This window comes from Terrapene carolina, unplaced genomic scaffold, assembly GCF_002925995.2.
Source record: "Terrapene carolina triunguis isolate 2854851 unplaced genomic scaffold, T_m_triunguis-2.0 Scaffold89, whole genome shotgun sequence".
NCBI lineage: Eukaryota > Metazoa > Chordata > Testudines > Emydidae > Terrapene > Terrapene triunguis.
In genome coordinates, this window is record NW_020664440.1 from 15,407,559 (window position 1) to 15,434,851 (window position 27,293).

Below are 27,293 nucleotides of genomic sequence, written 5' to 3' on the forward strand. Positions count from 1 at the left end.
CTTTCATCTCCCTTTGCTTATGCCTTTGTTTCCTTTCCCACCCTTTGTCTTTCTGGCTTTTTTAGGGTCTTCAAGGCAACATTTCTCTTTCACTATGTGTTTGTATAGTGCCTTGCAAAGCCATACCCGGTCACATTTGGGGGCCTTTAAGTGCTAGTATAAGGTAAATAATTAGTAACAATAATGCCACCAAATTTATCAGTGAATAATATAGAAGCAATACAGGTTTCAATAGGTTTAAACAAATGGATCATGTCCTCTGACTTGTAGAAAGTTTAGGATTATGAACAGTCAATGAAGAATATATTAAGTTATTTTCTGTATATTATAGAGCTGAAAAGGGAACAAAGAGCTCTTAGCTACAATAAGGATGGACACTATTAGAAAACCCTAAACCAGAACCAAGCAGATAGAACCATCATCACAATACATTGATGGAATTAAAATGGGAAAACAAAATACCGGAACATATCATTTTGGGGGAATAATACACACAAGGAAAAAATAAATTCTGGGTGAGTGACAGAGCTAAATTGCACCCTTTCAATGGCTAGAGTAAGTTACTTCCACCCTGGAGCAGAAGGGGAATAACTGTGACTCCTGGTGCTACACATATGGGGTCCCAATGCCCCTTATGCAAGGGCCTAAGAGCACAATCTAGCCACTGGTGAATATGCGAGCACCCTATGCTAGGTTTCAGAATTTAGCCCCATATTTTTTTTAGTGATTTTTAAGAATGATTGACACTGTAGCATGGCAAACAAGTACAGTCTTTAATGAAAGAGCTGCATATAAAAAAGGCATATCAAGCCCTTTCATGTTAATATCAGCATGCAGTTCATTTCAGATTATTTATTGAACCAATATATGTTGCTAGCATCCTATGTGCGATGAAGATCTCATGTTTCTGTTCACTCCGTAGAAAATCCTTTATTAAAAGAATTGAGAGTTTCATTAGAAATGTTTATTAAATAGTTCATAATACCTGCATTTAATTTAAAGTAAGTGGTCTCCTAAATAGATGGACAACCATCATATACGCATTTACTTTATATTAACGGATGTCCATGTAATAATAAAAATGTTCTGGACATATCTAAACCATTTGTAAAGAAATGTTCAGTGATTTTAATGAAGCAAACTCCCTCATAATAGTGGTTGATGTCTCTTCTGTGCTGTAAGTGGATTTTACATTATTTTAGGGATTATGTACATTAATGGATACCAGCTGTAGTGTGCTTATGTCCCACTGAGTCTTTATAGTGCATTGGTTAGTTGTGTATAAAGTTATAAAGAGTCAGTCAGACATTAGCATGTTCCAGATGGCATAGAATAACCTATACATTCGCTACAAATGGTTCGCAGTCTGCTTACAGTACAGAAGAGACATCAACAACCACTTCAGAGTGGTTATGAAGTACTAAGATTAAAAAAAGGCACTCAATTTATGCAAGTGTTTTGCTTATTGTATTGTCAAAATATTAGTAACCCCACAAAACTTATTTTAACAGAATTACAGTAGCGACTCTATTTTTTTCACTTTTAAAGCTAATTCCAGCAATGCTTGTTGTCATAAAAACCCACTGCAAATCTTTTTCTCTCCTCTTTGTTTCTCCCAGCCCAATCTACTGCAGTTTTATTGTGATCTTTATGAGAGACAGCCTATCCTTCCTTTGGACTCATGCAGTGAAAAATCTGGCCTCATTGAAGTCAATGGGAAGTTTGCCATTGACTTCAGTCAACCAGGATTTCACTTATGGCTTTGTATAGCAGTGGCAACTCCTCTCCAACATAGTTGCTTCCTCTGTATTATCTACTATTAAGAGTTTTCTTTACCCCATTTTCACTATTCTCGTAGACCTAAATTCTTCAATTCAAATTTCTTTCTATTAAACTCTTTGAAGAGGGGTCTAAGGTCCTTTGACCTTCATCATTTAACCCAGGTTGTTAGAGTTAGCCCTTGAGAACTCCCATAAGGGATTCTAATGATACAGTCACTCACCTGTATCATTGTTAGAACAATATAAGTTATGTTTATATCTAGAGTGTTCAAATGTATATAAGAGCCAAATGCTGGTTCCATTGAAGTTAATGGTTGATTTGACTTTGACTTGAAGGAACCAAGATTTGGCCCAAAAATATGTTTGCTTATAGGAGATGAACTGAATATTTAGCTTCATGCAGTATCACTGAAGGCCTATGGGTAGAACATGAATCGGGTTTCCCAATACATCTCCTAACATGCCATCATCTTGTTTGAGCACTACCAATTAGTTGTCATTGTGCCTTTTATCCCCTTAGCTTTAGTGCAGTGTTGTTGCTAAATTCTGTTTCCAAGTTGGTGGCAACTCTCATCAGAAAAGCTAATATCTTAATTTTGAATGACATTTACCCAAGAAAATGCTTTTTTATTGTTCTTTCTAATTTTGTATTGGGTACACGGTCCTTGCTATTTTTTTTAAAAAGTACAGTAAGAAATATGCAGTAGCTGGCAAAGTTTGAAAACATGGTCAGCCGATGAGAGCTGCTGCTTTAAATTTGTCCTATAAGCTAAAAAAATTATAAAAAATAGACTTGGTTTAAAGAAAAAGCCTACTTCAAATCCCAAGATGCTCTGAGGATCAGACAAGGTTATATTTCTGCTTCCTATTAAATCCTTTTGGGAACTTCAAAGCAATCCCAGTTAAAAGAAACCATTACTTCGGATATTTGTAATTGTTACTTATGGCACTCACACTGTTCCATGCGGTATTTTACTAGTCCCCTGGGTATCAGGCTCACTTCAAGAACAGTTATATAATGTACTTCACTAGATATGTAGTCTGAGTTTGCTTAGAGGTTGTACAACAGTAGACATGATAAATATCCATTTCTAAAAGGAGTAATAATAAGAAAGCCATGTGTGTTAAATTTAACCATGGATAAGTCAAGAAATATTTAAAAAGTAATACACATATTCATGTGAAATGACTGACATATCAACATATATTTCGAGTGTGCTTATTATATGAATGCTGTATTTTATACCATACAGAATATATTACATATACATGTGACTACAATTATTTTATTAATTGTAAATGACCATTTTCCTTATGAATTTGGTAAATTATTGAAACAATTGAAGTGAACTAAGTCATCTGCTGAATGTCAGCAGATCTTTAAGCAAGATCTGAACAGTTAAAAACTGTACCAGAAACAGTTCCAGATAATCTAGCATATGAAGTAATATAGCAGTAATAGAATGTTTGAGATATCTTGCTGGACGTTGTTTGGCGACACTAATACTTTAGCCTTACATTTCATTACTATCTACACATTAATTAATCCTCACAACACAGATCCCCCCTGAGGCAAGTTAGCACATAAAGGTTATATCCATTTTACAGTTGAGCCATAAAGATGTTAAATGACTTGCCCGATGCCATGCAGTGAATCATCAGTTTAGACAGGATGGACATCCTGCATCTCAGCCCTTTATTCAGATCTCTAGACCACAAACTACCTCAATTTAAAGTCACAGAATATAGGGCTTGAAGGGACCTCTAAAATGATATTAGTCTTTTTTGTGTTTGATTTTTCTTGCCTAAGTAAAGCACTTTGCGCTCATCTGTACTGAATTTCATCTTACTGAATTCAAACCAATTGTCCAATTTGTCAAAGTCATTTTGAATTCTAATCCTGTTCTCCAAAGTGCTTGCAACCCCAGCTTGGGTATCACCTGCAAATGTTATAAACATAGTATCCATTCCATTATCCAAATTATTAATGAAAATAATGAACAGTACTAGATACCCTCACAGTTTGCCAGTGAACTGTTGATAACTATGATTTGAGTGTGATCTTTCAATCAGTTGTGTACCCACCTTACAGTAATTTCATCTAGACCACATTTCCCTAGTTTGCTCTCTGAGAACGTCATGTGGAACTGTGCCAAAAGCCTTACTAAAATCAAGATATATTGCAACTACTCTTTCCCCCTAACCATTAGGCCAATAAGACTGTCAAAGAAGGATATTAGGTTGGTTTGGTATGATTTGTTCTTGACAAATCCATGCTGGCTATTTTTATATCCCTCTAGGTTATAAATTGATAGTTTAATAAGTTGTTCCAGTATATTTCCAGGTATTGAAGTTAGGCTGACTAGCCTATAATTCCATGGGTCCTCTTATTAAAAATAGGTACTATGTTTGCCCTTCTCCAAGTCTCTGGAACCTCACCCATCCTCCACGAGTTCTTGTTAATGCTAATAGTACAGAGATTGCTTCAGCTAGTTCCTTAAGTACCCCAAGATGAATTTCATCAGACCCTGCCAACTTAAATCCATCTAACTTATCTAAATATGATTTAACCATTTTTTCCCTACTTTGATTTCCATTCCATGTAAATATTAGTTGTGTTAAGTATTTGGTCACCATTAATCTTTTTAGTGAAAACTGAAGCAGAATATGCATTAAACTCTTCAGCCTTCTTCATGTCATCAAATATTAGCTCTCCTTCCCTGCTAAGTAGAGGACCTACACTTTCCTTCCTCTTTCTCCTGTTCCTAACGTATTTAAAGAACTTTTTGTATTGCATTTTATTAGGGTGACCACACGTCCCGATATCCACTGGCAGCGCTTTTTTTGCTCCGCCGGCAGGGACTGACTCGGCTTTTTTTTTTTTTTTTTTGCTCCCCCCTCCATGTGTCCCAATTTTTTCTTTCCCTCATCTGGTCACCCTATATTTTATGTCCCTTGCTAGGTGTAACTCATTTTGTGCCTTATCTTTTCTGATTTTTGTTCCTACGTTCTTGTGCTATTTTTTTGGTTCTCTTCCTCAGCAATTCATCCATGTTTCCACTTTTTGTAGGATTCTTTTTCTCATTTTCTGGTCATGAAAGCGCTTTTGATGGAGCCATATTGGCTTACTATTCTTTCTGCCTTTCCTTCACATAGTTTGAGGTTATACCCTTTGCTGAAGGGTAAGAGAGGTATATCATTTATATTTAGGTATAAATGCCTTTGTGTTTGTGTGTTGTCAGTGGAAAGTCAAAAAGTCAATGGAGTTGTAAAAGCAGAGAACTTGGCCTTGTGTTTTTAGATTATATGTTCTTTGCAGCAGGGACTCTGTGTTTTGAAGGTGCCTTATAGGTAGGTGAGCTCTCTCTGTGAGATTTGGGACAGCACAGGACTTGCATCCCAGTGGCTGGGGGCCTTAGACAGCTTTAGTTACTTCAGTCTCTCCAGACCTGTCGTATGGGCCACAATGCTGGCCAGAATCTCTGCAGTGCTGCCTGCTGCAGCCCATCCCCTTCCTGTCCCCTAGAAGAGTCATCAGAAGGGAGCCATAGGGCTTTCTTCCACAGTGACTGTGCCAGGACATCCTTCCATAGCCTGAAACAATGCTGTTAAGGTATCTGCCCTTTTACATGGTGTAAAGGAGTCAGAGCGGGAGTTAGTGTCTCACCCTCTCTCTTTCTCTTGTATATAAGCTTATTATTGTATTAAATAGCAACACAATCCCTGTAGTGAATCTAGCCTGGGAACTGTAGATGTATTTTTCTGCATAATCTTTAAGCAGACAGAGACTGAGAATTAGACACTCATACTAATGAATTACTAACGTACTTGTGAGAATTACAAGGACAACATCCCGGAGTATGCTGCCTCCAAACTCGCACTTTTATTGCCTCAGTAACTTTCACAAGAGGTAAAATTCCAATCTGTTAGAGCTAGTCTTATTGTTATGAAGTTATCTGAAGCAGTTAGCTTTTTTATTTCTATTTGTGAATTATCTAACAAAGAATTCGATATTTTTATTTACTTCTTGTTTTTCCTAATTGTTTGAACAGTGTACATGAAGAAACTTCAGCACATGGATTGTTTGTGAACCGTTTGCTCTGTCTATATGCACCATTTATTATTTGAGCAGTCTAATTGGTTGCATAAGTCAGATAGAGTTGTTGCTGTTTCCTGGTTGAATTTTTTTTTTTTTCGAACAGGAGTATATTGAATAACAAACATTCCTTTTAGAATATGAATACTCTCACCTGCACGAAAATGCTCGTATGGTATTTGTTCAGAGAATGACCTTTCCCCCAAACAGTTGTGTAAACAAAATCTGCTTTATGTGAACATTCTCTATTAGTGAATAAAAAGGTGCACAAACATGGTTGAAGTTCACAGCTGTTCAAACAAATGTTTGTGAATACTGTTTTGCAGTACTCAAGTACTCACTCATCCATCAGACTCAACAAAGATAAATCAAAATTTCAAATGACCCTTCAGTAATTTCTTGGGTATAAAATTCACCTCTGGTATAACACAGGTGGGAAACATTCAAATTGCATTTAACAGATTTGTACAGATTTTCCTACAGGGTTGCTATGTTTCATTTTTTGGAGGGGCAACCTGCAGCAGCTCAGTTTAAATAAACAAAACAGCAAGAAAATATATTAAATTAATATCAAGATGAAGGTGGAAAATCTGTCCTGAATTAAAAAAGCAGGTGCAACTCCTTCAGGGGCTCTCTTTCAATATTGAATAAAAAAAGAGAAACTCATAATCTCTATCATAGTGCTGAAGTTCTCTGCAACCAACTCAAGCTGAGAAGGCAAATATCAGTTTAGCATGTAAGTAGATTTTAATGTTCTCTCTACAGAAGGATCTTAAATGAATGTCTCCAAAATTGCATTATTCCCTACAGTGAATGAAAGGGGAGACCTAATATATAGCCATCCAATATCTCTAAGCACCATAGAAGCCCAGTTGACTCCTTTTATTTCAGTAGGCCGAGGCTCTGCAAATTAGATTTGCAGAATGATAATGGTTGTTGTGTTTGTTGTTATAATGGTGTGTAAAAGCACGCCGCCATTATGTGAAACACAAAATGAATACGGCAGGTCTACGTGCCATGTAGAGGCAGACTCAGTGTTCACTTAAATACACAAATGTTGCACGTGAGCAAACTAAGTGGAGAACTGTAGTCAGGAAGGAAATGACCTGTCTTCTAGAAGATTGTCTTGAAATAAATCTTCATTATTACTCTGAACAAGCAGCTTTTTCTGTTACCGGCTCTATACATCCGAAGCACATCTAGCACAGGTCTGAAGGCCCCCAAAGGAATATAGACAGTGCAGGGGACTCCAACATCAAGGCACAGCTAATGACTATGCACCATCACTGCAACAGCCCGAGCAGATCAGAGATAAGGCATGGGTGAGCCAGAGGAAAGAGGAGTCAGAGCTGGGGATGGATCTGTATCTGGGCAACTGTGCAAAATCAAAGCCCCATAAGGGCCATTAAAACACAGGTGTAAGTTACAGGAGCCAATTTATAATTAAACTGTAATGACCACCTTCCAGTTCAAGTTAAGGAAGAAATTTGTGAATCTGCCTTTATTTCAGCACTACCAGTTCTGGAAAATTGATAGAATTCTGGCTGAATACAGATTGTGATGACTTAAAGTTACAGAGAACTTCACACATCTGTAGTAGGAAAACAGTTGAAACTGATCAATGGGGTGAGCTTGAAGAATTACCGGCAGGACTGTAAATGGAGAGATGGCTTTGGCAACCTTGTAGGTGGATGTTTTTAAATCATTCAAGAAGCTGCCTGTTCATCTGAACCAGGGCCAGCTCCAGGCACCAGCGCAGCAAGCAGGTGCTTAGGGCGGCCAACAGTGGGTCCCTCAATCCCTCTCGGAGGGAAGGACCCGCCGCCGAATTGCCGCCAAAGAAAAGAATGAAGCGGTGGCAGTAGAGTTGCCGCCGAAGTGCCGCCAGTCGCGGCTTTCTTTTTTCTTTTTTTTTTGCCGCTAGGGGCGGCAAAAACGCTGGAGCCGGCCCTGATCTGAACATTAGGAAAATGAATTCAAAAAATTTAGCTGAAGTTCTCTATCCATAGATGAGAACGGGGACAGTGCAAACTTTGTCAAAGTTGCCTTGCCAAAGAGCCTTAAACCTGCTCTAGAAAGACCACCTTTAGTCATGAAAGAGTAGTTTAGTTCACCAGACCATTCAGCCTGTAACTTTCCTTTGGAATTGAAGTCATTGGTGATACCACCAACCCATCTCACTCATGCCAGTGAACAGCTATTAGACTTTCAGTAACTACTGCCCTGAAGTAAATCAGAACAAGCAACATTGTGGTGAAAGAGTATTACTAGTGGCACAAGAGTCTGAGCCGTTCAGTCTTGGTCTGTACTAATCATTGCTGGCAGCAAAGGTTACTCTCTCAGTCCTATGGCATAGTCTTGTGGTCCTTATACTACATCAAGTAGCTTAATTTGTTGCACAGTGAAATGGCAAATCTCCCCCATATTACAAGAAGAAATACCAAAAATTCAGAAGTATCTAGACTCCATTCATATAAAACACAGAAAAGGTAGCAGTTACTAGGCAACCTGGAACTCTTTCTTCTTTTATGCCATTTTAGTCCCTCACAGCTTTCTACTCCAGGTCTATAGCTACTTAATTTGATCCTATTTGAAGTGACAATTTAGGGCCTTATAGCTTGGATACCTATTCACATGAAATGTAAAAAGCATCACACTATTAACAAGCTACACTTTGTTTTGTACCTTGGGAAACTGGAATAAAAAGAGGGGGTTTGTGTCTCTTGAAATCCATGTGGAATACTAAATCTGCTCCTATAATATCATAACTCCATTATCTCCCCCATGCCTTGCCCCTCATCCTTACACAGGACTCACAGCCTTTCATCAGCATTTAATTACGTTATCTGCAATTTCCTGAACTTTTAAAACAATAATCAACCCTCATGCCTCCCTTGTCATGTTCCCCCCCCCCATTATTATAGTATCCAGAATGCCCTTCACACATATATGAACTCACACTTCTTCTCTACCTTCGTTATAATAAGTGGGGTGTAGTCAGGTGAGATGATAATAGCAAACAAAACCAAAGAACATTAACAATGTCTAATCAGAGAAAATTGATTCCAAGAGAGGAAAATATTTGGTGGTTAATAACACACACCCACGCACACAAAGTCTGACCCAAAACTTACCCTGTTTAATTAAATGAAGTGAATAGAGCTACTCCTTAACCCACCTGAGGAGCTGGCCCATGATTTTCTATTTAATTCTAATTTGTAAACCCTGTTTTATAAACAATGTTGAAGTATTATGTGCACAGTCTTACAACCTGCTCTTTCAATCACTTTCCTCCCACAGTCTCTTCCCTACCTTAGGATGGACTTTGGTAAAGTCTAGGAAATACCAACCCAGTGATCCCAGTTAGAGTAAGGAATCCATGCAGAGTCATTCCGTGCATGTCAGTGGGATACTTGCTTTGGAATGTTTTCACATGTAACTTCCCCACAAAATTTTTTATATTCCCATGTTTTAAAAAAAAAGAATAAAAAATATCCACTGTTCAGTTAGGCCCTGGTCTAGCAAATCATTTAAACATTATGGATTACTCTCATACTACTCTCATATGCTTAAAAGTAAACACCTGCTGAAGTGTTGGATTTGTTGGATTGAGAGTTTAAGGACTATATTTAACAAAAGCTCTATCCAGCTCTGCATCATGGAAACCTGTATAAAAGACACACAGAATATAGGCTGCCTCTCTCCCTGCTTATGGATTTTACTGGATTTGGTCCTCAGTGAAAAATACTGGCCAGAAGAGTGGAATGGAAACTGTTATATTTTGTTCCAAAAGAGAAATCTGAGCTAAATTAATATGAGCTACTTCTCCTTTATGCATATCACAAGATCCCCATATTGAGGGGACTATGCATGCATGGGAGAGGGCATGAATTGGAGTACAGGTGTTTAGGGGAATTAATTCAGTTCTTGCCCATGCTCTGTTTATTTCAAATCAGTGCTATTCCTTCTATAGTGCCACAAGAACTCAATGTATTGCCATTGTTTTAATTAAAAATACTATATTATCTTTATATTCACATTTTTATCAGCTGTGCTTGGTACAGTGCTCAGGCTCATGTGTGAGGCTGTTATCTACACACCAGTTCTGTGTATGCATAGCAAAACCCAGAGAGCAAAAGCAAATGGGACTACAATGTGATGTAAGGAGTGATAATTCAGCTAACAGTTCTCAGGGCAAAATGTGTTGGTGCTGTAATTAAAAAAAAAAAAAGAGAAAACTGTTGTTGCCACTGAACTTGGCACCAGGTTATTCTTATGGTATTTATGCACTAGATTAATTAGAAATCAGGAAAAAGAACCCATTTTTTTTAGCAACTTCTGATTCCCTGTTGTAATTTCTAATCTGTTGATAAACCTCCAAGGCAACTAGGACAGCACTGCTATTTCTGGCTGTGTTTAGTGTTGGGTTGCTAATTGTTTCTGCTTTACCAAGACTGACAAGGAGCCATGCCAGCTAATGTGTAATTGATGAGAGGAGAAGGCCATAAAGCAGTCTTAGGAGAAACACCATTTTCGGTGATATTTTATTTGTAGCTTAATATATTTATATTTAATTATTAAAACATTAGGTTCTGTACACTGATCTCCTTAAAAGCCAACACTCGGTTCAGACTGTGGTTACAGAAACACACAACTAACCAAAAACAAAAAAAACCCACCACCACATTTACAGATTATCCTGGTTCAGGCATTTATGTACTGGAAAAGCCATCAACATACTTTCATAATGAGAAAAGAGTGTAGATCTGAAAATATGATGATGACATAGTAAAAAATGTTTCCATTTAAATATTAAAGCCGAAGTATTAGCATTTTAAGTTTTCAAATTTGTAGGATTAGAATAAACATTAGGAGAGCATTTCAGGACTTCATTATCATCTCTCTCTCTCTCTCTCTCTCTAACATACATCCACCCACCCTGACAAAAAAAAAAAAGTAAAAAAAAACAGGAAGAGTCATCAACATAACTGTTAAAATGAATTTCAGTATTTTTCAATCACTAATCCACAGGGCTACCCAGGTGTGACTGTGGCCTTCTCAGCATTTGATACAAGAAGCAGTTTCATTTGCCCCTGAATCTACTACAGGTAATCTACAACATCAGGTGTCAGGAATAAGGGCTGGAGTTTCAAATTCATAGTCATAGCAATGCTGGGGCTCTCTCCAACGTCAGAAATAGTAAGAGAATCATGGTTCATACTTTTAATAGCTTGAGATGCCTGTAGGCTGTAATAAAATTCATCGTTTGCACTGTAAATCTTTTCTCTTTAGGATTGGAAAAGGTAACAAATGTGCATAAAATTGACGTGAAAATGAGTAAAAATCTCACTCTGACTATTGACAGATCTGCCTTCCTTTTGGATTCTGTAGGAGCTTCTTTGTTTGTGGCCCATGCTCAAGATAAGGAAACCCATCAAGGGATTAACTTTAGATCCAAAGAGGAGTTTGGTCTGTGCATATTTTTAATATGATTTTAGAACAAGAGATGCCGTTATTTCAAAAGACTGTTAAACCATTGTCTGCTGTGAGAAGTCATGAAATACCTGTGCCACCGGTGGGTTGACCTACAAGTAATTTAACAAAGAAAATGAAATATGTGTGAATCAGGAGCAGAGGCAGCTTTCGAGCAGTTGGAGAGCCGGGAAGAGTGATGGGTCATTCATTGGCGGTGGCACTTTCATTATAGCTATTGGCTTGAAAAGGTGCCACACAGACACCTTTTAGCTCCATCACTTGTTTGAATTAAATGCTGAGTTGAGCTAAATGTTTTTGTGTTTTTCATGTACTTAGACACAGGTCATCTTCACGTCAATCCCCACTAATTATCATGAAAGAAAAAGACTTTTCTATTAAGTTGGTCTGACGAGTGGCATGTGAAGTATATCCTAAAATAGACCCCATTAGTGAAACAGTAGATACTTTCTTGTGAAAGTGAAAGGCCAATATCTTTTTTGGGGCAGAGGATTGACAACAAACCTCTGGGAAATGGTGGAGAGGGATGGAATGCAACTAATTGGACAACTGATAGCTCACAGTGAAAGTGAGAAAAGTTGACTACTGATACATGGTCATCTCCTTAAGATAAATGTCATGCTGGTGAACTTGTAGGATTTTGTGGAGATCAAGATGCCTTCTTTATTATTATGGCTTCTCCAAATTGGCTCACCAGAGAATCAAATTCTAGTTAGCAAAAGGCCCATTTCAGCTTGCTTGTAAAATCTCACCACCTCACTGTTGTTTATCTGCATCTGAAAACAAAGAAAAACTGAGGCTTCTTGTTTATTTTCAAATTGTATGTAAATTTTATGCTCAGAAGAACTACAGACCAAAAGTAATGATTATTGCCAAGCACAAGCATGTGATATATGCTAGTTGTGCCTTGCTTCCATGCCAGTATTATATATCTTAATAATAATAATACCTTCTGGCATTTCTGTTAGTCTATGCAACAACCCCTTGAGCAGATATTGCTAACCATGTCAAAGTGTAATGTCTTAGCCCAGTTTCCACTGGTAACACATGCAAACTGATTTTCACATATGACCGGAGTTAGGATTTTAAGTCAGCTCTCCAGAACAGTAAATGCAAAGCCAATGTACAACTGTAAAAGAAGTGCATGCCACACCATAAAAGAAATATATATAATTTATTTTATTTTTAATTTATAATTTAAAAGACATGCATATTTACTCTTCAAGTGAGATTGCATTTTTCAACTGTGTCCATGGAATGGGACACATTTTGCTCTCATTTATGTTGTTGCTACTCCATTAAAGTCAACAGAGTGGGGACAGTCTGAAAGCAAAATGTAGCTCTTATGTGTAAATGTGGAGGTTCATTATCAGAGAAATTTCTGCATTACTGCTGTGTACTTCAATGGCTTGTTTGTTTGTAAATTTAACCTTGTGCAGGTGATTAATACCAACCCACTCTACTTCCAGTCATATCCGTATTCAGTATTTAGAAATAACCATGCCAGACCAGAGTCAGTTCAGTTTAGATCCAGGTTTGTTGTGTGTTCACTCTTCTGCATTCAGGTCAAGAAATGAGTTTACATATTTTGGTGGTGTTTATTTTAGTACTAAAAGTATAGGCCAGCATGTTTAGAGTTGGATATCTGTTACATACCTAAATCAATAGATAGGCAACTAAATAAATGGACTGATTTTCAAAAGTGCTTAGCACCTCTTAAAGCACACTGGCCACAGTGGAAACTGAGGGTCTTCAGCAACCCTGAAAATTAGGTAACTATTTAAGTGTTAAGCAGTTAGCTGTAGGCACTCAAGATTGAAACTCTTGCCATATGCATTTATTAAGATCCGTTAATATTATTGATTTTTAAAATTCTCTATATTGATATGGGCTACTAGCATTCTTGTATACAGTGGATTTATATAGATGTAAGTAAACCTACATTGCATTGTCTCTTATGTGGCATTATGGGAAATATGCAAAAGCCTCAAATCCAAAAATACTTATCTTAAAGTCATACTTTTCATATTTTGTATAGGAAATAAAGATGAGTTGAATCTCTTATCTCTCTCTTGGAAGTAGCAACTTTGTGAGCTGGGATCTCTCAGGTTGACATTACAGTGCACCTATCTGGAGTACTTGAAAATGTGTACAAGATTTCTTCCTGGACACCCTGCATACTGACAAGTAGAATCTATTGTGATTCTAGCTGGCCTCCCGCGCATTCTTTTGGCAAATGAGGCAAAACAGAAAAAGGAAGAAAGAGACGCACGTTTTGTAAATGCAGTAAGACTCCTGGTGGTGTGATCTGTTGTAACGATAGTACTGAGTTGCTAGAAACATTTGGCGTTGGGCTCATACTTATATAACACAGGTGGCTGTGCATTATACCATGACAACATGTCTAATGTGTTATGAATTGTTTTCCTGTGTAACTAGGTGTGGCTAGACTGCTAGAATGTCACTTTTGGGTTTTCACTCTGAGTTTGAAGCCACTATTGCTCCTTAATAAGAAGAAAATTATACTAAGATTTAGCAAGAAATAACAATACAAAATCAAACTGTTGAGAGCTATTCATTCAGGTCCTATAGAATGCATTTTAGAACTAAATTACTTTATGGGTTGAAAGACTAGATTGCGACAGTTTGATTTTGTATTGTCGTTACAATGATACAGGTTCTGCCTCTGCAAGTTATACTGAACTGAGCTCATGCAGAGTGGGAAAGGAAGCAAAATGTATGTGGCAGTAAGAGAAACACCTGTGTAAAGGCACAAGCAGGGAAAACCCAAGCTCAAGTCTATGAATGTATATTTAATAGACATGGGCCTGACCACAGAATATAGCCAGGTTTCTCCAGAGCTGAGGCATAGGATTTTTTATTCAATCCGTTATTAAGAAGGCCTCTGTCTCCACTCCATAGGTAAGGTCACATTGTAGTCTCCACTAAAAGCAGGACTGATATTCCACTGTTTTATCATTCAATGATTGATTTTAGTCTTGAAATTTGGCAAACAAGCATTTCAATGAAGAATTGAGTTTTCTAGGTTAATTTTTATGTGACAGAGAGAGATTTAGGATAGTGGCATGGTAAAATTTGGGCTCAGATCAAAATTGCCACAAAATCTGGGTTCTTTGGATCCAAATATTTTTGGTTTGGACCAAACTATCAATATTTACCATTGCAAAAAGTGTTTAGTGGAGTCTTCACCCTTTCAAAATGAGTCTTATTTTATGGGGTTTCGTAATTTAAGAGAAAACCATGTGATGGAGAACCATATTTCAGTCATTCTTCATTGTTTTCGCACTGACTGGTATTGTTGGGAGTCCGGATTCAGTAAGTCAGGATGTCAAATAACTAACTCTGTTGAAGTTTTATTTAAGTAAGACAGTCATGCAAGACTTAATACTGAACTACACAGAATACAAAAAGGAAACATACATACCGATCTCTGGAACTAGAGAAATGATGGCAGTGTATTTCAGTTCACTTCTAACTTACTAGAACTCATCTTTTAAATACTAGTTTAGAACAAAGAAAAATCCTTTCTCATGCTTGATCTTATTTTGAATTAATAAGCCAATGATATTTGTAATTAATTTATCACTACTGGGGCAATATGTAACCATAATAAGCTCTTAGTTCTTAGCCATTCATCCATCCATTAATGTTTTGCGGTTATATTGATTATAGATCACACATGCTATGCCAAATGTTCCTTGTGCATTTTGTCAATTATAGAGAATGTATGAGCATCCTTATCAGTTACACCATTTGGTCCATTTCAAGACATTGCTATAACAACATTTGTCTTTATATACTATGTGTGTGAACAGAAAAGAGACAAAGAAAATGAATTATTGATTGTGGACTTCTTTTCAAGGTATCTGCTTATGTAATTGATAAGCTAAAGACATCTGTTCAACAATCCATTTTTATCAGTTACAGAAGACATCTGTAACCAAGTCATCATGACATAAATAATCTATAAACTAAGTGTGTGTTTCAATAGATTATTTTATTGAGCACAGAAAATACCATATCAGTTACAAGTAGTTCCTTTCTGGATATCTGGACATGTTTCCCTAAGGGTCAAGGGCTAGAGTAAAATGACACACACTCCGTTATTTACTAACACGCTAAGGTCCAGCTAAAATTCAGCTTATTGATAACAGAATAGGGTCAGGTAAAGTTGAGGGTAAAATGAGAATGGATAGTAAAGTGCAGGCCCACTAGGACAAAGACATTCATTTGTCTAAAACAAAACACTCTAACATTAGCATTTAGTCAGCACCTTTGACTAGCACAGAAAAGATTTGGGGATGTTTGGCTAAGAAATCATGAGAGTTTAAAATAAAAAAGAGTAATAAAGATTAAAATTTACTCAGAATATGTACTGTTCAATGCTATAAAAATTTTGCAGTCACCTTCACCTGCTCAGTGATGAACATTAAAGCAATTGCCAACAGTTAGCACCCAGTGGAATTTCTCCCGTGTTTAGAATAAAGAGTGTCTGTGTTTGACTGTGTAACAACGAGTGGAAAATGTCGACATTTTAGTAGCTTCTACTGCTGATCTTTTAACTTTCCCTTTTTTACTACACAGCAATATCATTGTAAAACTATTAAAATATAATTGTCCTTTATTTGAAAGAAAAAGTATTTTCTGTAAAAGTAATGTGCCCAGGGTATTGGTTTTGCTGCAAATTGTATTTGGTTAATCCCAAATACTAGTATATCATTTATAAAACTCCACCCATTAAACAGGCATCTCTTTTACTCTCATTTACTAGAAAAACTGTTTGTTAATCCTGTTGCTGTGATCTCTTGGCATGTCTGATGTACTTTAGAGTGGCTTTCAAATGTCCGAATTTAAAATATAGCGCTCTACTTTAAAATAATCATTTTAGATTTGGAGTTCTGCAACTATCTCCAGCAAACTGAATAAAAACAGTGGCATTAGGAATCTGCTGCTGCTGCATTTGTTTATTTGGTTTTTCTACACTCAAAAATGCTACTAAATTACACAATCAATCAAGTTACCCAGAAGTTATCGTAAATCTCAGAGACTGCTTTAGTGTTGTTCCACAACAGACTCTCTCTATGTACTTCAAAGCATGTTGTAATTGAATCTTTTAAAATCATGTCAATCATTGTTTTGAAGTGTTAGATCTTATAACACAAATTAGGTTTTCTTGGGGACATTGGATGCATTTGTTTTCTCTTTTCTCTGTAGAAATAAAAAACAGATTTCCCAATTTCACTCGAGATTGTTTTTGGCTCATTCTGCCTTTTGGTTATAAGTAGAAGTAGTGATAAAGTGTTGAGAGCTATAGTTGAAACCTGATTAGCTGATAACAGTGGTTTAGCATTGTGTAATAGCACCAACTATACACTTGAAAAATATTGGCAAGTAAAATAAGTGCGGCCTCATTCTATTGCCCATTGAAATCATACAACAGATGATTGGTCACAGGACAGAGCTCCATATTTGTTACCCTCTAAGTAAAATGAAGACAAGGTGATACAAATGAAATCTAGTGATTAAATTATTCTCCCCCCAAAAATAATCTTCTAATGATATTTCAGTTGTGAGATGGTGGAAATACCAAGAGATCTTCCCATAAATGACTCAGTGAAATTAAAAAGGTTTGGAATACATTTAAAAATATCAAGATGATTCAATAGAGCATTTCAACAATACCCATTAATAAAACTGGGGGTGGGGGGAAATCACTCATGGTGGAAGGATATAGCTTAAAGAAAAAAATAGTGCTGAGAATCAAAGCAGTGATCGAAAAGTACAGAAATAGTTAAGATTAAGTTAAATGAGGAAAGAGAAATGCACAGAAACCTATTTTTCCCAATTGAAAGTGATTTGATTCACTTTATGATGGTTCCAGTTTCGGTTTGATTTTTCTTTAAATCTTGTACAGTGTCCCAGATAGTAAATATGGAGAATAAGTGCCTTGGAAATGTAAATAAATAGGGTACACAAATAAAGCTAACAACTGAAACTGGAAGACAGTATCATTTTAGAACCCAGATAACCAGTCCACCAGTGGCACTGAGAGTTGGGCAATGAAGAAGAAATATGAGCAAAAGAGCTGGGTCACAGAAATGCAAATGTTGAGAAGGATGAGTGGAGTCAGGAAAAAAAAAAGATCTGATGAGGAATGTGCATGTTAGAGACATGCTCAAAGTAACATCCATTAAAAAAAAGAAATGAAGGCATGCAGGCTCAGATGATTTGGTCTTGTAGCGTGCAGTCCTGACAAGTGGGTTACACAGTCCAACAAATCAAAACTGAAGGAAAAAGACAGAGAAGCTGATCCAGCAAGAAGTGGTGGGATGTCATAAAGGAAGACATGTTAGTTAGCATGTGGTATAAGACAGTGTATGGCATTGAGCAGAACACTTTGGAGGGAGATGACTCGTAAAGAACACCCCATATGATGGGACTAAAAAAGATGATAACCAGTCCAACAGCACTGTAGTTGGACATTTTAGGGCAGGGACAAGAATCAAATTTGGTACTTGACAGTGTTTAACAGGGAAACAGAAAAGTTTTAATGATTTTTTAGACAGAGAAGGGAACATGAATCTGTTATAGTCCTCCTGGAATATAGTACATAACTGAAAATGAATGCCTGTTTCTGCCTGAAAGAAATTAAACCTGTAGAGTTTGGTAGCTTTTATTACAGGCAAGTCTGGTAGTGTTGTCTATAGCTAAAGTTGTCCAACACTTTCCATTATAAGAGACTGTTTTCACTTGTTTATAACTTTGCCAAACCTTAACTGTTCTGACGGTAATATCCCATGCTGAATTTCTGTCTCAGGCTGACTTTTAGCAAGTTTCAAGCAAAAATGGTTCATCCATTTCCAAGAATGAGATTAGAGAAAAATATTGTTTTGCCCAGATTAAAAAAGAAAATTCTTACAACTGTTTCACTGAGCAACTTTAGCACGTCCATGCTTTGGAACCAAGGCTTGAAAATGTGCCTTTTGCCGCTCCCATGAAAAACTATCCAAATAAGACCAAGGTATGAGCAGCTGAAAACTCTCAGTTCACACACGCTAGTTTTTAGTAGCTTAAATTCAGCAAAGATTCTGTCTGTACTGAGCATGCTCCAGCTACAGGGGCTGAGCAAGACTTTCCCACAATTATTGCTGCCAGATGCTCTGAGCTGCTCTAGTGCCAGGATCTAGAACTGACAATGGGAAAGAGAGGGAGCAAGCAGGGATCCTCTGGGTTAAATGGTATATGTAATACATTTTTAGTACTATGTATATAATAGTAGTTTACTTTCTATAATTGCTTGTTTTGCTACAGGTAATCAAAAAGGTATTTTCAATATTTAAAGTAATTTTACTATTTAAAGTACAGTTAAGCTAGCAATTATTTAAATATACTAAATAATAATAATAATTATATAATACACACACACACATATGTATGTTGAATTAAACCTTTCACTTAAATGATGGGTCAAGCATTTTGTTGGTTGCACAGGTTATAATTTCTCTCATCCAGAAGACTGCAGGCATGCTATGGATGAAAAAGTAGTCTAAATGGCCTATACAGTTTTTATCTTCTCTGCTGAGGTTATCAGGAAGCAGGCAAGTTGAGGTGAGGTTTGTGGAATAGATACATACCAACCTGAAATGAAATAAGAATCACTTGTTTGTTTCACACACCACTGCCAAAGTTTCTCCATCTGTAAACTGTAGGAACGGTGTGCACATGCATACCCACCCACCCACGCTCACAATTGTTCTCAGAGTTTTAAGTTTAATTCATTACTATTTGGAAAGAGTTTTGAGATCCTTGGAAAGAAGATGCTGTAGAATTGTAAAGTAACACTATTAACAAAGCACTTCTGTGCATTAATACTTTTATTCCGTGATGAATAATTTTGCAGGAATCCTTTAATCAAGACCCATACTTTTCATGTTATGTTGCTCTCTGCATGTTCACAACAATATACATATATTAGAGATTTGATATACTATCTGTAAATTTTATTTCACTTCAATCTTACAAAGCTGGAAGGGCAAATCCAAAGGTATAATTTAGTACTTGCAACTGTCTGCATACATCCAACACCATTTAAATATTGTTATACACCTCTACCCCGATATAACGCGAATTCGGATATAACGCGGTAAAGCAGCGCTCCGGGGCGGGGGAGGGGGGCTGCGCACTCCGGTGGATCAAAGCAAGTTCAATATAACTCGGTTTCACCTATAACGTGGTAAGATTTTTTGGCTCCCGAGGACAGCGTTATATTGGGGTAGAGGTGTACTTTCTGGATCTTGCTTACTAGTTGTTCCTATCTTATTAGATTTAAGGGATTTTGCATCAGCAGATGTCTATAAAGTCACAAATGTTCCACTTTTCTAGATAATGATTTAAATCAAAGTCTATATCAGTGAGCAAAGTATAAGTGAGCTATGTCCATATAGATATTCTTCATACATTTGTGTGTATTTGTGTGTAATTTCAGCTTTGTTACTTCATAAAGTGAATTGAGCTGAACATTGAAATCCCCAGTCATTTGCACACGTTTTATTTAACATTCATATTATGGTAGTGGCCAAAGGCCTCAAACAGGATCAGGGCTGAGTGTAATAAAAACACCTACAAAGACCTGGTTCCTGCCCTAAAGAACTTACAATACTGGAAATATAATAGAAATAAACAGGTAGATCAACAGTACACCAGGTCCCAACTGAGGATCAGGACCTGCAAATCTAAGTTAAAGACTGGATGGAACCCATTTCTGTAGTGATAGCACCATACACAGGCAATTGTAACGTGTAGTTTGTTTGAATGGGGTTTTCTTTGTTTTGTTTGGAACAGATGCTCAATGAGAGAGCACAGTCCATCCCGCATATTGAATGAAGCAAGAGTCCTGTTGGGAAAAAAAGTATATGATCATGTAATTTAAAACTGTATCATCATAAGTACACCCAAGGGGGGCAAATTAATATTGCATGGGCAACTGTAAATCTGGCATTTCCTATCTTATGAATTCTCAACTCTCGACCTAAAAACATCCTTTTAATGTTTGTGGAAGTTTCGTGCCGGGGTTCAACCCTCCTGGGCAGGAGGGGAACCACACCGACTCACTACTGGTGGAGTAAACAACTGGTTAGCCCAGGGGCTCAGGCCTTCAAGCAGGGGCTGAGCAGACAAACAGTTAGTCCAGGGCTCAGGCCCTCAAGCAGGGGCTGAGCAAACAAAGAGTTAGGGAGCTCAGGCCCTTTGGTGCAGGGGCTGAGCAACAATACCCAGTTCAGGGGCTCAGGCCCTTTGGTGTGGAGGCTGAGCAACAAGACACAGTTCAGGGGCTCAGGCCCTTTGGTGCAGGGGGCTGAGCAACAATATAACAGTTAATTGGGAGGCCCAGGCCCTGGATCAGGGCGGGGCACAAACAGTCACAGCTCAGGCCCTTTGGGGCAGGGGCTGAGCAACAATATACCAGTTGGGGTAAGCCCAGGCTCCTACACCTGAGCGTTGGGTGAGGGGGAAACCTGCCACCCACGTGCAGGGGTGGCGGGGGGGACGCAGGCCCACCCACTCCACTGCGTCCCAGCCTGGGGCCCTAGTAGCGGCGGCTGCTGCTGCGAGTCAGTGGGGTATCCTGACCAAAATACACTGACATCGGCTCACATGTGTCTGCAGCCTGACCGGGGTCGGCTACCCCCGGGCTACTTCCAAGTCCCCCCTCAGGGCCTACTTCGTCCGTGGCCCCGGGTCCAGGCCAGTCCACTAGCATGGGCTCCTCTTGGCCGGGGCTTGGCGGCAGGTCCGGGAGCTCCTCGGAGAAGTCCAGGTAATTGGGCTCGGGCGGCTCCTCCGGGTAACAGCAGGGGCGGAAGGGCTCTGGTGGTGTCTTGCCTTCGCAGTGGGTGCGGGGGAGTCCCAACGGCTCCTCCCAATACCGGGAGCGCTCCAGTGGCTCCTCCACATAGTGGGCCCGGGGCAGCTCCGGCCAGTTAGGGCAACGGCCTCCGGCCTCGGAGGTCTCCCGGCCGCGAGCTCCTGGCCGTACGTCTGCTCCCTGCGGTGGCTGGGCTCTCACTGAGCTCTGGCGGTCAGCTTTTATACTTCCTGTCCCGCCCCTTGACTTCCGGGCGGCGGGAACTGGCGTCAGTGACTCCGCCCACTTGGGTGTCTGTACGGGCTCTCCCTCTCCTGGGCAGGAGGGGAGCCACACCGACTCACTACAATGTTGTTTTTTAAAATGTCATAGTATACAGTGTGAAAGTATATTAGCTTACAGATGGAAAGACATATAGTTACACAGAGGAGAGTCAGTATTTGCCATTAAAATGCCGCCACTTACTAACAATTAGCATAGCACAGTATCTTTGATACTCTACCTATTTTCCATTCTAAGTACAGGGGAATCTCAGATTAAAGCATGTTGGTAGATGCTGAGGGGTTTTCTTTGGCACACTCTCTATGCATGGAAATGTCTTTCTTTGAGAAAATGTTATCCCTACCTGCTTCATCATTCTAATTCCCCAAAACATTGAAGAGTTCAGACAGCAGTAGTAAATCACTTACAAGGAAAGTGGTGAATTCTCCATCTCTAAAGTCTTGAAATCAAGACTAGATGCCTTGCTGGAAGATATACTTTAGTCAAACACAAATTATTGGGCTCATTACAGAGGTAACTGGGTGAAATTCTATGGCCTGTACTATACAGGAGGTATCCACTAGTCCCTCTGGCCTTAAAATCGATAAATCAAGAGAAATTCCTTTTCCTCCCCCACAGAATTTATGAAATACATAGCTATTCATGGGATATTATTTTATCCAGATCAGTTATGTTGTATTTGTCAACTGTAGAAAAGCATTATTTTGTTAAAATATAAAGGGGAAAATATGTACTAAAGACAACCTCGTGATCTATGAGTTCATTGTTTGTATTCTATCTTTTCAATGTGAGCAAACAGAAATATATATTCACAAAAAAATTATTTTTATTTGAGCTCACTTGGTGTTGATGTATTTGATTGATATTGGTGCTTAGGCAGGATGAAAAATGACAAATGAGATATTTAGGCTGATATTGGAGGATAACCAGTCACAGCAAAGCTTCAGCTGCAGAGAAAATAATTATTTCATTGGCGAGAGAGGAAAAAATCTGACAGCTTGGGAAAGGGATGACAATTTATGGACCAAGATTTGAGTTTATCTAAATCTCCATCTCTTGATTGGTATAAATGCAATAAACTCTCTACTGCTCTTTGAAATCCTGAAAATGTAATGGTACAAAGCCAAAGTGTGTGTCACATCATTATACAGGTAATTACTATGTAAACCTTCTATGAATAAAATTGTTTAACCCATTAATTGTTACTCACCCACATTTGCCCCGATTTGTCAAGGTACAATGCATCCTCCGAAATGCTGAGCACCCTCCACTCCCAGAGGTGTTGTTGAAGGTGTTCTTCATTTTTCCTGAGTTGGATTGAATAGATTTCTTTGACACTTACAGTGAAGCCGGAAGTGACTAAATGTGGATTTAGAATAATAATATAAAATGGCAAAGTCACATTCAAGATTCTTAAATTACACTGTTGAAAATACCTAAATGTAAAATTGTTTCCTTATTTCTCTTGATCTGAGCAGATTGGGAAGTAGCCAGTGAAGAAAATGAGCATTTTGACAAGAGTATTTATTTGGTTGCATCCTTGTACATTAAATTATTGAAACAGTCTGTGCTGTTGGTGAAAACCTTCCTTATGAGAACAAAATATCGCAGTCGCCAAACCATTGTGTTTGGCGATTCATGAACCCATTATATCAAAGTTTGAGGAAAGAATTAATAGTCCTCCCAATTTAGCTTGATTAGACACACTGGGAGCGGATTCTCAGGGCTAAACTATCATCTACGCAAACTGAGGACCTTCCCCCAGCTATTTAGGCTTATGTGACTAGGAAACATGTGGCAACTCAGTTGTATTCTTCTGTGAAGATGCACAAAGCTATCTCCAAAGGATGTGGGTATATGTGGAGACGAGTATTTCTGACAATAATTAGTTTTATAAATATAAATGTTTATAAATGTGGTCTAACTTTTTTTGAAGGGCAGGTATTACTGATTTTTTTTAAGTGTTAGCTTTTAAATAGCTTCACTATTGCAATGGCTCCTGATTTTCCTAGGTGCTAAGCACACACAATTGTATTTGACATCAACGGGAGCAGCAAATATTAAATATCCCAGAAACTCAGGCTCTCTGTCTTTTGTGTACATTTTGCAAGTTTAACTCTTATCAGGAGGATGCATCAAAGCTCACTTTTACTTGCATGTTGTGTTACTTTCTGTGCATGTCGTTTATGATACACCTCTCTACTGTTTTGTGTTAAATTCAAGTTACTCAAAGAACACAATTATCAAATAATAATAGTTAATAGCTGCATCAGTTAGTAAGCATGATTATAAAAACAAATTGTAAACTTTTGGGATATCAAGAGAAAAGAAAAATGTTCAGTGTAGTCTTATGGTATTATATATATGATTTCAAAGGTTTTTAAAAACTTTTCTATCAACACATTTGTTTCATACAAATGCTCATTTTTATGTTACATATGTGGATGGGGTGTAATATATGAAAAGCCCATATTTATATAAGTAGCATATGTTTATAAGCTTATCTATTGAATCATACAAGTTCAAATACAAGCAATGGAGATATTTTTTTGTTCCACATGGGAGCTACTTGACAAACACTATAGATTCAAATGTCATGGAATTGTGTGTGTGGTTGCCATTGCACAAATGTTCACAATTTTTTACTATCAAAAAGTAGCATACTTCATAACTTATTTATTGACTGGTTATTTATTTGTTTTATTTATTTATTTTGCAAACTCAGATATAAATTATGGGCCTAACAGATCAGATTTCTTGATCTCCAACAGTGAACATTTAAAGTCCCCAGCAATCATTAAACTTGAATAGAAAATATTTTATTTTTAGATCTGAGAAAATGAAATGTAGCCCACGAATCTTCCCTGGAGCTGCTCTTTTCCTAGGTCTGCTTCAGGAGTCTGCTCCCCAGCTACCCACCTGCCTTCTGTTATGGGTCTATTACAGGATTGGGTGGGTGAGGTTCTGTGGCCCGCAAAGTGCAGGAGATCAGACTAGATGATCACGATGGTCCCTTCCGGCCTTAAAGTCTATGAGAGTTAAGAAGTAAGAGAATGTGTAACCATAAAACATAAAAACAAAAAACCCTTAATGGAATCTAGTCCTTGTCTCTCTGTCTTTGCAGTACGGAGACACTGTAAAACTATGAAAAATTTATGGTAATTTTGTTTGTTATATTCAGAACTGGAGACACCACTTAAATTGATCTAATCAGTAATCTTCTTAGATTAATATTAATAAACGGATGTCTTCTAAGGGGAAGTAGTTGACAGGTAAAGATATCAGTGCAAAGGGGTCACCATCTGCTTATCTTCTCTCATCACTGTGTCAACTAATTAGGGAATAATAGTAGGCCTTTTTAAGGACAGTTTCAGATTTCCAGGTCAGTGACTGTTTTCCATCTTCCTCCTTTCTTTCAGGCCCTGCTGCAAAAAAGAAGTATGTCAGTTATAATAACCTGGTTATCTAGTCCATTTCTTCAGACAGAGTTGAGGAAGGATGAAGATTTTCATCCGTTCAGTCACCCAAACTGCCATAGGCCTCTTCCTGACCTGCAGTGTATCCACCGCTGGAGAAGCTTAAAGGCCAGGCAGTTAATACGGAGACCAATGTTAGAGGACCAAGCGTTCTGAACAGCTGCTATATGAAATATTCTTAATTATTCTTGGCTTAATAAGTCACTGGCACTGTCCTTGGGCTGTGACCTTGGACCTTCTCTATGTATGGGAAGTATGAAAACTGAGTACCCAGCTCGAATACATGAGTACCCAGCTCTTTATGGGTGAACTGCATTTAGCGACAATGACTTTACAGGGGCTAATTCTGTCTTTATATGTACTTCCAGACTGCAAGTTTTTGAAATTTCTGTACAGTTTGTGAGGAATTTTGCATATTTCCATCCATGTTGTTTCAAAGATTCACTGTTTGTTTTGAATGCACAGTTGCATTGAAGACCTATTCTCTCAGATGTTAGCACATTAAAAACAAATCTCTGAGGATTTAAAAGAACTATGTACATGACTTGTATAATTATTATTGTATCACTGCAATCCATATATGTTTTTTTTTAAATTCAACAACAACAACAAAAAGTTATTTAAAGACCAAAAACTGTGCTGGCGAAGTGAGCCCCTGCCTTTCATAAGTATGATGGGCTGCAGAGGAAGCAAGAAGGATATTGCTTGGTTTTAATAGAGGTCTTGCTATGTGGAATGCATGCCAGTAATGTATTTTACAGTACATGTTAATAATTTGTTTGATATTTGTATTTGTGTTCTATTTTGTTATTTTAGTTAAGATATATGACTATTTTGCAATAATTTCAATTATTCTTACAATATTTGGAAGAAGGAATATGGCTTTTACATGTCTTAAGGTTTTTCTTTGTTGATGCCCACCATGATTGACCAGTGTGATGAGGACTTAAAAAAAAAAAAAAAAAAAGCATGTATGTTTTATACTGTTTGTAATAAGTAATTTCGTTAATCTTGCTGCTTATGTGCCAATTAGTGAAAACAATCTTTCCGGCAAATTCTTCCCCCCCCTTTCCATTCTCTCTCGATCCTGTGATATTGTCCAAGAATGTATCAATAAAAGGTTTTGGTTAACTTTTTTTTTATTTACGGCAATAAATATCTTTAGTTGTTTCTTCCCCTCCCCCTTTTAGCTAGTATATTCATGAGAGTTGTCACATGTGGAGCGGAAAAAGATGTAAAAGTACTTGAACCAGATTGGGCCTCAATTTTTGAAAAGTCACTGGGCACTCAACCTGAGACAATGTAAAGGGGCCTGTTTTTTCAGAATGAGCTGAACCCCTGCCCTCTTCAAATCAGGTCTTTCAATGTGGACACTCCAAAAGTGAGGTTCCCCAAATCACTAATCACATTTGAAAATGTAGGCACGAGGCCTGATTCACACTGGGATACTAAAGTGGTTCAGTAATGTCGCTCCATTAATTTCAGTAGAATGATGCCAATGCAAAACTGGAGTAATCAACACGAGTCATCAGTCGTGAATCAGATCCACACTTTCCAAATGTGGAGCAAGAACCAAAACTCAGATTCCCTTGAAAAGTGAGAGCAGTGATTGTGGATAGGCTGAAACACCAAGAACAAAATTCTGCCCTCTTCCAACCTCCAAAGCTGAACAAGTAGTTCCCCGTTTCAAGTGGCTACAAGAGTATCCCTTGTACCTGTAGAACGCTGACGGCAGGATCAAAACTGAGCTGAAAATCACTTCAATCATTAGTCATTGCTAAGCCTATTTTAACTTGTATGCTCCTTAGACATTCTTTGCTTCCTGAATACTGGGTTGTTGTTTTTCCAAATCTTTCAACCTGGGCTTATAAAACTTACACACTGATCACTTCTCTGGTGCCTATTTTGGTCTTAACACAGTAGCAGCTCCAAAGCCAAGCTGATATTTAGGACCGGTTGGATGGGCTGTAAGTGACTGGAGGCATTTGATCACATTTTGGGGACTAATGGGAGAAGCTCTTTTGCAGCCTCTCTTGTCCACAGCAGCCTTCAGGGGACCATGACAGAAACGGGGGGTGGGGGAACCCTTAGATAGATAGCACAATTATCAGTACCCTTCAGGTGGGCGAAAGACCTGTGCAGGTGTTATAATCTGTACCTTGTATCTCTTCAACAAAGTGAGCACCTAATACGGCAGGTAATACTCTTAACTGGGATCAATGGGTTTTTTTGACAGAGTAGGGACAACAGAATTGAACCCTGTAACTGTAAGAATGAAG

General features: G+C 38.0%; 1 protein-coding gene across 2 annotated transcripts in view; it reads left to right on the top strand.

The window, feature by feature from the left end:
- Nucleotides 1-26,112, top strand: part of GRM7 (glutamate metabotropic receptor 7) — a 556,942-nt gene extending 530,830 nt beyond the window's left edge. The window contains exon 10 of one of the 2 annotated variants that reach the window (XM_026650481.1): nucleotides 24,958-26,112. In XM_026650481.1, coding sequence (XP_026506266.1) covers nucleotides 24,958-25,007 — 50 coding nt within the window. In that variant the 3' untranslated portion in view covers nucleotides 25,008-26,112. The remainder of the gene's footprint in view (nucleotides 1-24,957) is intronic. The other variant, XM_026650480.1, reaches the window with a different exon arrangement.
- The last annotated feature ends 1,181 nt before the right edge of the window (nucleotides 26,113-27,293 follow it).